This window comes from Phaethon aethereus (genome assembly GCF_964289735.1).
Source record: "Phaethon aethereus genome assembly, chromosome: 20".
NCBI lineage: Eukaryota > Metazoa > Chordata > Aves > Phaethontiformes > Phaethontidae > Phaethon > Phaethon aethereus.
The window spans coordinates 8,557,634-8,569,647 of NC_138596.1; the positions used below are offsets into that span (position 1 = coordinate 8,557,634).

General features: G+C 51.7%; 1 protein-coding gene across 4 annotated transcripts in view; it reads right to left on the minus strand.

Annotated features, from left to right (window-relative positions):
* The window catches only part of VAV2 (vav guanine nucleotide exchange factor 2), a gene marked incomplete at its 5' end in the record, with an annotated part of 145,754 nt that overhangs the window by 22,835 nt on the left and 110,905 nt on the right, over window positions 1-12,014 (minus strand). For 3 of the 4 annotated variants that reach the window (XM_082008844.1, XM_082008843.1, XM_082008842.1), the window contains 2 exons: window positions 1,211-1,309; window positions 3,755-3,857. In XM_082008844.1, the coding sequence (XP_081864970.1) occupies window positions 1,211-1,309; window positions 3,755-3,857 (202 nt within the window). Of the gene's footprint in view, window positions 1-1,210; window positions 1,310-2,001; window positions 2,017-3,754; window positions 3,858-12,014 lie in introns of all 4 variants that reach the window. The other variant, XM_082008841.1, reaches the window with a different exon arrangement.

The following is a 12,014-nucleotide window of genomic DNA, read 5'->3' on the forward strand; positions in this document are numbered from 1 at the left end:
GGCGCGGCCCCCTCTCCTGGCAAATCTGCAGGGAGGGGGATTCACCTGCACGGTTTCTTCACCACGCTGCAGTCCTTGCCTGCAGTCGGGAAGAGCTCTGAAAGCATTTTTTCAGCTCTTTGATTATCTCACTAGAATTTTGCCCTTGAAAAACCGCAGATGATGTGATTACATTGGAAATGCCTTTCTGAACAAATACATATTAATAGAAACATCTACATGACTTGTAACTACAAAAAAAAACCCCGGTGCAATGCACCGAAGACAGGACTCTCTACCCATAACACGCTGTCAGAACCTACTAAGCCTTTGGAAGCCTTTTTAATGGACATCAAAGCAATAATTCAACTCTTCCTTTAGACTGAACCAGAAGGGCTGTGGCTGTTGCCCAGGAGCAAGGGCTATTTACATAAACCACACGTACGTTAGGACATTTCCATGGAAAATGGGAAACGTTATTCTACCGTACGGGTTTTGCTCACAGCTTCTTTGCACGCACTTTCAGCAGACAGAGACAAATAATTGCAAAAGGGGAGGAAACAAAAGCGTTAGGGTTATTAGAAATGGCAGCTTGATTTTCATTATTGTTCTTCATTCCTGCCGCTTTCCTCGGAGCAGAAACCCACCTCCAGGCTCCAGCCGTATCCACGACTCCGCTGTCTTGCTGAGGTGTTCAGTTTTATTTTTATTTAAAAAGAAAGGCACAACAATAGTTTATCAAAACCAATTAAAACCCATGAATTCAAGCAGCAAAATGTTACTTTTAATCCAATTAATTTCAATGACAAGTCAGCACAGCCTCAGCACTTCTGAAAAACGCCCAGAATAAAGAAATTATTCCGTAGCAATCAAAGCGATAAGATATCTGCAAACACGGCTCTTATCAGTGAGACCGGCCTGGCTGAGCGAGGAGTGGGAGTCTCCTACCCCAGGGTAGGGGGGACACAGCAGGATGGTTTTCAGCCTATTTCCAATACGCAGCGATCAGAAAAAATATGGGTTTTGGCTCCTACAGTTACAAGCTGCACATTTGCGCTTGTCAGGATGGGTTTTCTGGATCCTCTTTCTCTCCAATTTTACATGTGAATGCATCGATCCTGCCTCGTCACATCTGCCAGCTCTCGCAGCGAGAACTAATACAGCAAGATGAACGCAAGACCGAGCGATGATGTGGAAGGCGATGGTATAGAAGAGATGGCTCAGTTCTTACCTTCTCTATATCTTCAAGTGTTTTGTAGTATTTGGCCTCAGTTTCTTGGATTTCTAGCAAACAGCAATTTCTTTTGTCATCTTCCGTCATTCCCATTTTCTAGAAAAAGGGAAAATAACGTGTGGTCAGATACTCTTAAGAGCGGTCCATCAACCTGCTCAGGCAGAGTGGAGCTCCAGTTCAGCCTTCAGTGACAGCAAACTCAGAACAAGCGCAAGTTTGGAAAGTCATGAGAGTACTGTTACTGGTTTGTGCTAGAGTAAACTATTTTTATCCCAAAAAATTAGGAAGGAACCCTGGCTGTACTATTCAATATGTTGCAACACGGTGAGCATTACATTTTTTGCATTTATTATAGCCACATCACCAAAGGCTATCAGCTAAAGAAGAATAAATAAGAAATAAATGCTGGTTTTCCCAATTTTTTTTGCTTAAGATGAAAGTCATAACGGAGCCTAAGTGGGTTATAAACAATACATTAGACTTATGCAGATCCCCTGCCAGGGTTGCCAATTCTCATGATTTTAGGTCAAATCTGATCATACGTGCTTTTCTCAAAGCCCCAACTCCTGGAGTCACTTCTCTTGCTCTCACATCTGTAAAGCGGAGCTGAAAACACGTCTCGGGAGGTGCTGCACTTCTCAGCGCAGTCTCTGACCTCGGGAGGTGATTCAGCCATCGGGTTTTAACGACCACGCACAGGAACGGACACCCCCTCTAACACCCCCTTCAACTCGCAGCTCGGACCTGTCAGCTGGATGGAAACCAGTATTTTAATCAACGCGTCTTACCTGCATATATCTAATCTGAAGCATGCAGAAATACAAGAAACCAATTAGCATTACACACTTGCTATTGCAACACATCTTTAAAAAAAGAAGTTATTTAGACAGATATGTGGATGCTTATATTAAATGCAGATTATTTTGCTCACGGAAGGGGAGGAAAGGGACTCGGCGCCATTGCCTCCATCACTGCTCAGCAGCGTCTGAGAAAACACAGAACTTTGTGGAGGGAACAGTGAAAAATTGCGAATTCCCGTTGACCCTAATCCTGCAGTACCCAGCTGTGGGGCACTCACACAGTGGGAGCTTTCCCCTGTTTTTGCCCTTTATGCAAGAAATTCCTACCAAAACCTTCCTAAGGGCCACTTCTTGAGCCAACTGCCTTCTGCAGCTGATGGCAACACGGTAGACACTGGTGGCCAACAAGCTGTGCTGACTTTGGCATTGCCACCAGTGTCTGTAAACAGCTCCAAGCGCTTTGGCAGGATCAGTGGGAATATTTTGTGCCCATCTCCTCGATCCAGGTGGGTTTTCGGTGTGCAGGGGCTCCTCAGGCTGCAGGCGAGGCGTGAAGGGATGAAATGCCTCAACCACCATCATGATGGTCTTGGTACCACTTGGAGCCAAGCCCGGGATGGGGGAGAAAACAGAATGCGGGCATCGCTGCCACATCGCTCGGCTCGTTTGCTGGGCTCCGTGGGGTGAAGCCCTGCCTTCCCAGCCTCCCAGCACCTCATCCAGCACAGCCACGCACCCCGCTCCGGGGATTGAACTGGTCAGTGAACGCGTCCGTTGGTCCCACTTTGTTATGGTGTGCACTGCTGTCAGCGCTGCCCGCAGCCAGGAGACAATAACTAACGCCTGCACAAAGCCTGAGGGTGGCAAATATCAGAGGGTGGGAGAAAATTTGGAAGGTCCCGCTCTGGTGGAAAGGTCCCTTCCAGCTCTGCATCAGCAGAAGCCGGGGCAGCCCACCTCTGCGGCGCCGGGGACACGGGCAGCGAGGGTGGCTGTGAGCACCTCCGGGGAGAGGCAAGGGCCACCAGCACCTCCCTGGCTCATCCGTGGAGCGTGGCGCTTGCACCAGAGCCCTTGGAGATAACGCAAGTCCCTCCTCCAGGCTGCGCGTGCTGCACACCCGGCTTTCCCCAGCGCCGAAAGGCTTTTCGAGATGGTGATGAACGGGGTTGGCTGCTTGTCCCTAAAGCCACATGGGTCCCCGCTGCCCCAGAAAGCTCCACTGTAAACCTCTACCTGCTCTGAGACACCCAGGCAGGAGCAACAACGGGCACAAACAAGCGCTGGATGCTCCACGCACAGATCCATCAGCGCTCGCCCGGATCTAAAAATACCCGTGGCAGACACGGCACGTTGGGCTGACGGAGCAGACAGCCGCCGCGCTCCCCCCTCCCCAGAAAGGGCTGAAGTGACACACTCTGCCTTGGCTCAGCGGCAAATTACTATTTTTAGTTTATCTTTTAGGGCTTATTAGCTCTCCCTTTCCCCTCCTCCTCCCCAAACTCCTTCAGGTGACAGGATGGGCTGGGAAACTCCTTGGAGAACCCCCTCTGGCCCAGCACCGTACCGGCTTGGCTTATTTTTACCTCTCACGAGGCAGCTGGGTTTCAAGGAAGGATGCAGAGCGAGTCGCTTCCCCACAGCATCACCTCTCACTGGCAGATACTTATTTATTTAATTGAATCCTCTCCTTTCCCCTCCCATCAAGGCACAGCTTTAAAAAATGCATATAAATTGTTACCATGGGCTGCTGAACTTCCACTCTGATGATATCTTCATAGATATCATCGCCTTCGTCTTCACAGGGGACGCAGTCATAAATATCCTCCCCCAGATCATGTTCGCTGCAACGACAAGGAGAGTGATTTAGCGACGATAAAGAGGGCACGTTTGCTCCCGCCTGACCACGCAAACCCACAACAGCTCTCGCGCCAAGGAGGGAGGATAACGCGACGGAAAGAAAACCCTCCTGGCCCGCAGCATTGACAGGTTCGGTCCACGTTCCCCGTTTGCATCAGGAAGCCATGTTTTCTCCCGGGTCGGCACCTGCTGCACATCTCCTCCCGCTCGCTGGAGGCTGGAAAAGGTGAAACGCCGCTCGGCATGAGCGGGGATGGCGGCCAAGAAGCCGCGGCGAGTGCCGTGCCAGGCACGTCCGCGGTGCCCGGTTCACCGTCGTCTGCCGGCTCTGCCCCTGCGGAGCTTTTGCCGGGCGCTAACGGGCCCGGCCGAGACGGACCCGCCGGCCAAGCACCCCAGCGGGACCATCTGAGCCACAACCAGGTCCAGCTCCGCCGGCCTCTGGAGATGCCCACAGCCTCCCGTTCACCTCCCGCCTCTCCTCTTTAGGACAAGGAGCAGCGCTTCTGTCAGTGACTTTAACCACATTATGCTTAGAGAACACATTTTAATGGGCTGGATTTCGCTGTGTCTAAAGCACTGCACTCGCTCTTGCTCCGCTGTTGCTTTTTCTGGTGAAAAGGCGTCCTTCACAGCAAAGAAACCATCTCCCTTCCCCGCTACTGGGCTGCAAACTGCCGTCGGAGCCCGTGTCCGTTCACAGCAGCGGGCAGGGACTAAATAATCTTCCGATGGCTCCGAGCAGTAGGTAGAAGCGTCCCAGTGCTGCCTCGCTGAGGGGGGAAGCGTGACGGGGCTGACCTGACCCCCTGGGCTGTGCAGGAACCCACAGCAACGCCCCGACCCACTGCCCCGTGCGGGATGGGCACTGCGACCGGCTTTAGAAGCTCTGGATGCAGTTTCACTGGGTGATGCACCGACCCCCATAAAGCACAATCCCTGCCTGGACGGGCAACCGGGTGATTTTTAACCCAACATGTCCCAGAGGATCACCGTGAGGCAGTCCCAGCAGGCGCTCAGCTCGGCGGTGCTCAGCCCCAATGCTGAGCGGAGACCAGTAATAATATTTACATCAGAGATGAATTAAGCAGCAAAAAAGTCACGTTTTCAGAACTGCCCACATCACTTAGGAGATGCCCCTGCAAGCACAGGCTCTAAAGGCATCACCGAGGCACGCTGCCCAACTTGTATTTAAAGGTGATGGTGTTAGGTACTTGATTGTCATCTGAGCCTTTACAACTCCCCCAGGGGCTCCTAAGTCTTAGAACGCTTTTGAAAATTCAACCCATAATAAATAGCAATTAACAGTAATAATCTTAGCGCTACAGGTGCCGATTGCTAACGGCTCCCACTGAAGTCAACCTCATGGGATCAGGACACTGTGAAATGCTGGAATAACAGCGTTCGCATATTTTACGAGCTGTCTCTTTCAACATGGGTATTAATTACATACAAATATATTTAGGTGTAAAACTGTGCTCAAACTGTAACACTCGACATCTCCATATTATATAGCATGGAACAGCAGAGCACATCTGCTTGCAAAACTGGGCGTTATTTCTCTTTTAAATACAGTTCTTTCTATTTTTAAAAACAGATTTATTTAATAAAAGTTTGGGGATTTTAAATAAATACACTGGCACGATGTATCCGTCCCATTCTTCCAGAGTGATGCATTGCAGCTGCTGTAATAATGCCCACTAATAGCTGGTGATCCATCTTCCCCTTCCCAAGCGTCGCCGTCACCGTTATTATCTGTACCAATATTTATATTCTCAGCTCTGCTCCTTATCCAGAGTGAGTAACTCCCGATTCCTGATTAATCTTCCCTTCCCGCCCACACCTCCCGGACTGGTGCCTGTCTCTCCATACATCATTTCCCCGGCTCGAGGGTTGTTAGGAAACGTACGGCTGGGTTAATGTCGCGAGCACGCGCCCGGCTGGGTCTGATACGACCGCGGCGGGTGCCGCGGCGGGTGCCGCCGGAGCGGAGCTCGGTTTGCGTGACGGCTGCTGATCACCAGCAACGCTTCGGGCTACGCGCAGAAGGAGAAGGCAGCGTCCTGGGGCGTCCCCGGGAAGCCCTGCACCCCGAGCATCCCCCGGGCGTCCTCTCCTCCGTGCGAGCGCAGCCGGGCGCCACGTCCAAGCCTCAGACCCCAGCCCGCTGCCGCACGCATCCTGGCGGGACCAGATGCCTCCGCTGCGGCCGGGCGTCTCCGTGAGGAACCCGGCGTGGGATGCTGACCTTTTGCTAAATCACGGGCTGCCTGCACCTGCAGAAGGACGGGTGCCCCACGGACCTGGAGCTCCTCTGGGCCACGAGGAAAGGGGTAGAAACACCTACCGAGGGCAAACACAGCATATTTGCCCACAGAACTGCCAAGAGCCATCTGACACAAACACTGTCCCCATCCGACAGTGCCTCGCCACTCCCACCACTCTACCCAAGGGGCCAAGACCATGCTCCTCCACTCCTTCCTGCCCATCAACACCAGTACAAGCCTTTCTCCTCTCCCATTTCTGGCCTGAGGCAAAAAATAGGGACAATTCCCTTGTCCCGGGGTCATCCAGAAAGGCACCTCCATTTCAGAGCTCAGGGGAGAGGCACTGGAGATGCTCAAACCCAGCAGCTGTGGTGGTATTAAAACGACGATACCTTTGTCCAACGGACCCTGATTTATCAAAGCCCATTCCTAGCACCTCTCTGAGAAACACCAGAGGCTGTCCGTCTTATGGAGAGCCGTAAACCGAGCAGATCAGCCTCTCCCGGAGCAGCCCGCGAGCGGCTGAGCTTTGCTGGTGCGTGTACGGATGTCGCTGCTTTGCGCGTATTGATTTTCACTTGTCTCCACATTTTGTCTGTCAAGAGTTGAAAATACACTCTCTCCCCATCATTAAAAAAGAGAACAGGCACTGGGATGATTTTAGACACTGGCAACCTGAGAACACAATACATTTTAAATGCCACAAGGGGAGAGAAAGCGGGGCAGGTATTTCCCGTGTTTAGCAGATCCCCGGCTGTGGGAGGCAATAAATTCACCATCCCAAGAGTGTCACGCTTAGGCTGAACAACTTGAGCAAGGAAGGCCAGATCCTCACCTTGTTCTTCACAAAGAAAAGCAATTTACTCCTTCAATAAAAGCAGCAGAGTCTGCAAGTTACCCACGGGTATCGGAGCCTACGATCTACTGCCTGGATTAGGAAATTCATTGACAGCTCAGGGTTTAGGAACGGGATTTTATCCACCCTTCGGCGTTAACACCAGCACTTGCAATTACCGTTATTAGGATGGATGTCGCCAGCTTTGGGCTGGCAGCGTCTTGCCTAGCCAGGAAAGCTCATTCAAGGCAAGGAGAATAAAGCTTTTCATAGCTACGGCAATTTCAGGCAAAGCAGTGCTTTCGGCCGAGCTCTTCCTCCCGGCAATGCCCACTCGGTGCAAATGCCCCCCAGCAGGCAGCAGCCATGCCAGAGGCACCGCTGCCAGGCTGCTGCCTTGGAGTAAGGGACAAAGAGGGAGATGGAAGGGGCAAGCTGGGGAAGGGCAGGGTCCCCCCGGGACCCCTGGCACCTCCAGGTGCCACCTCCCCAAATAGGATGCCAAAGTTAAGTTAGTTTGAGGAAGAACTTTGCTGCCCTGGAGGAAGGCACTGGTCCCAGTGTTCCCACCATGTTCCCACCATTATTTGTCCACCAGACAAATAAGCTGCAGCAGGCCCACTACACTAAAGGAACGCAGCACATCACGTTTGCAGTGACACCATGGATGAGGAGGGTAAGTGGGGAAGCTCTGAGGGACTCAAAGGCCACTGAAGGACATCTTCATCCATAAAAGCTGCTCCAGCGCTCTGGGAAGTTGATGTGCCTCAAAAATTCAAGGAGGAGCCCAAGCAAGTCCCTCAGGGCAAACCCACCATGCCAAAACCCCGTCCAAACCACGGCGCTGCTTTTGCTCCACTGATGAAAGAGCCAGAACCCACCAGGAAGAGCAAAAGAAAGAGGAGGAGGAGAGAGAAGGAGCTAAAATAAGACAACCAAAAGACAAACCCAAATTCCCAGCCCTGTGACTGAGGTTAAGAGCCAGAAGACCTCAGAGCCACTGCCGGGTCCAGGCTGGAAGTGCATTTGCAGGGTCCCTGAAACAGCTGCCCAGCAGCTGTGAGGCTCCAGTTCGTCCCAGTAATCCTCCACTTTCTCATTCTTACTCTGCACTTACAGCTATAAATAGACAGTTCATCCGACCAACCCCCTCATTCACGGTCTCCATCAGACGGGGACAGGCAGAGTCCTATATTTGCAGCACATCTGGCAGGCTTAAGTTTCAGGGTGAAGGAGTGCCAAATGTGCAGTTGTTGGACTCCAGACCTTGCAGGGTTTTAATTAGCCAGATTGCACGTGTCTGGAAATAGCAAGAGAAGTCTTTTGCCATCTATTCTACTCAGGTCTTACGTTCTCCATTCAAAGTGAAACATTATAATACCGAGAATGAGCCTCACACAGTTATAGCCACTAACACGATCCTAGAAATGGCACAAGCAGGACATATAAAAATCTTTACTGGTGACAAAAAAGAAAAGACACGTTTACAAGCGCTTGGCTCGAGTGCCTTGTACCACAGAGCCATTTATTTAACTGGCTGGCGTGCGTGGCTTTTCCAACACAGCAAAAATAATGAGAAAAGTGGCAGCTAACTTATCATCTCACCTTGGCTCCTCTATTTATTACTTTTTTTAATGCATTTGAGAAATTCTGCTGATCACATCACTATTTTGGAAGATACGAGGAGGCAACGCTCGTGACAGCAGTGAAAGAAGTAGGAGAAACTTCAGCAAGAAGCTCTTGGCAGGAGACAGGTTGTTGGCAGAGTCTGTGCCCAAAGTAGTTGCATCACTTGAGAAATTGAGGCCAGGCAGGAGGTCTCCCGCAACTCCCCTTCTCCACGATGAAAGGTTTGGAATACACCGCTCTCTCCAATGCTTTTGTTGGGGATAAATCCCTGGTGAGCTGCGGCTCAAAACAAGACGGGGGACACCGACCTGTGGGACAAAGCCCCCCCCGGGGGCAGCCACCAGCTCCAGCGCAAGGTTTGGTGGGGAGCTGCTTTGCTTAAAACACTTTCTTTGTCCTTTTTGCAATGCTACAACTTCTCCCCTCAAAGCAATTCACTTTTAAAGGAAAAAAAGGAGGTAAAAGATATGCAAATCAAATGCTTCCTGTCACATCATTCACAGCACTTCTGCCTGACTGAATTCTTCAAATAGCTACCAAACAGCCTAAAACCCACCCTATGTGTAATCCACCCTCGTGCCAGCGCAGAGGGACGGTGCCGTGAAGTGGAGAGGGTTCATGACAAAGAAGGTTCTGGTGCTGTGAAGAGGACCAGGATTAATTGCCGTCATAAATTTAATGAGACAAAATAAATGGAGAGAGCTTAAGTGGCAGAAGAGAAAATTTAGGTTAAATGTTAAGTATAACTTCTAAAGTACCAGAATGGTTTGAGGCAGCTGAAACGGCCATCAAGAGAGACGGGAAAGCGGTCGGTGGGGAAGATGCTCAGCAGCGAGGTGGAGAACCGCCTACTGCCGCCAGCGCCCAGCAGCGCGGGAGGCGGCGGCTCACGTCCCCGCAGACCCACGGGCACGTCCTCAGGACCAGGGTCGCTTTTTGGGGGGCAGGCGCCGGCACACGTGCCCGCGTGTTGCCGTCGCAAAGCCCTGCTTGTTTCCTGGGCAAACTCCCCAAAAGCTGGCTGCTGCTTGAGGGTCTGGCGTTAGGGCATGGAGAAATAAATCAGGCAGCAGAGGACAAACTTTTTGTTTGTCCCTTTACTGCTCCTCCCAGTATTGATCAGGCACCACTTGCAAACTGGCCAGCCCTCGCCATCTGCCCAGGCTCTCTGCAGGCAGCCATCTGGCCGACGGCAAAGCAAACCGAGGGGCCGGCGGGCTGAGGACAGGGAATTTGAGAACTTTCTAGTTCCTCTGATACCCTTTTAGTTTCCCTTCCCCTTTCCAGCACCAAATATTCTTTTGTTTTGGGGGGTTTCGCCTTTTTTTTTTTTTTTTTTTTAAATAAATAGCTGTTTCCAGGCAATTATCTGCCTTGATCTGCTGGATGGCTGACCCAGCGCTGGGGAGCTGCGTGCAGCCCAGCATAACCTCTGCGATAACCCAAAGGTGAAAGCACAATGGGTTCATCAAGGCATGAACATCCTTTATACACACCAGCACCCTGCGCTTCCACGCAGACAGCTTGTTTCTGCAGTCCTCGTGGCACTGCTATCGATCTGCTCCCAGCCCCGGCGCTGGCTTTTGTCCCCGGCTGCCGTGGCTCCTCCGCACCGCAAGGGACCGCGCTGCCCACCGGGATGAAGGTCCTCACTCTTCGGAGCACCACGGGGCCAACGGGGACAAAGCCTGGTTCCTTCTGCTTCCCAAATCTGCACATCCGTCACAAATACGCGTCTATTTTGAATGCTCTGCAGAACAGGAATTCACCCAAAATCTCAAATGGGGGACACCAAGCCACGCCGTTTAAGCACTTAAGGTTGAAATGAAGCATTTTGAAATTCTTCAAAAAAATCCACTTTTGCTAGCCCCCAAAGTGTCTTGTTAGAACCAGCTCGATGTCTATCCTGAGCTTTTTACGCCAGCAGCATAACAACCAAAGGGAGCTCCCTTTGGGAGACTCCTCTCTCCTGGGGGGTGGCTTGCTGGTGCTGAGCCCGGTGGGGTTGTGCCCCCCCGCCTGCACCCCAGCCCCTCCAGGCCAGCGGGGACAGCGGGCTGGGCCCTTGCAGCAGCACGTTTCACAGTGGTTTTATGGGCAGGACTGTGCACCCCTCCAAAATGATCCAAAGGGCAAAAATAATCACTCGGGTAGCTGCGCAGACGTAGCAAGTTAACGTGGAAAAAAACCACCCAGAGACGGAGGGGTCTCTCTTGAGAAAAGGAGGATTTGCTGCGCTCGGTTGTGCTGTTCGTCGCGGTCCCTTCCACGCGTTGGGCCACTTCACTGCTTGCTGCGAACGTCACTTCCTCGCCTCCAATAAAGCATTTCGGATGCACTCGGACCTCCCCAAGGCTGCTGGATCATCAGCAACATTAAATGCAAAGATGCTGGATGGACTGAATCATTCCCAGCTCGTGAATGATGCCCTTGTTCAGCTGTTTGGAGATCGGCAGCAGCTAAGAAAGAGCTTTCTCATGCGGTCCCAAGGTTTGCCAGCGCCCAGCGTCGGTGCCCAGTATGCACCATTGTGACCGGCAAATTTCCAATGAAAGTTTCCTTGTCAAGCACGGAGAGACGCTCCTTGTCAAAGGGAGAAAGGAGGACTATTGCTGATGTGTCTCCAGGCAGCCGGAGCGGCAACACTCCTGCTAAGGGGCTCTCCGGGGCATTTCTGGGGTTTTTACAGTTATGGGTGAATTATGTCTCCGTTTCGTAGGTTGGGTTTCCACGCACAACCTGGCTACACCGGGAGCAGATCTGGATGAAGGCACTTGCGCAATATCCCCACGCTGATTTACACACGCCCGTCCCCAGCGGTCCTAACTAAAGATGCAAAGAAGAGGATTTTGCAAAGAATGGGAAAAAAAGGAAAGTTAAAAGTTGGAGACAATCTGGGACAGAACAGGGCAATCAATAAGAAATAAACCTCTAAGTCATCTGAGCACAAGACTTGGGCATCTCAGCCCCTCTCACAGAGGGACCAACTCGCAGCCACGAGCAAAGAGACGAGGAACAGTTTTGGGAAGTTTCCAGCCGGAGAGGCTGCGGGAGCTGCACCGCCAGCAGCAGAGCAGTGAAAGCTGGGAACCCGTCTCCAACGCCAAATAACGAGCGCACCGCGCCGAAACCCCCATTTCTGGGAGAGGGCTGCCTGGAGCGCTGCCGTCCCCACCAGCACTCCCGTGCGAGTCCACACACAAACATTTCTTCAATTAAAAGCATGCCTATGTGTGAGAATCAGGAATTTTAAAACCTACTATTAAAGGGATTTTGAGAACTTGGGGGGGGGGGGGGTATTCTTGAAAGGATCCCTTTATAAGTTAAAATTTTATTAAATTGTAGCTGCTGGGAGCAAACTGGGAGCAGGGGATTCCAGGGTACTCCATTCCCTCGACTAGTAATTTATT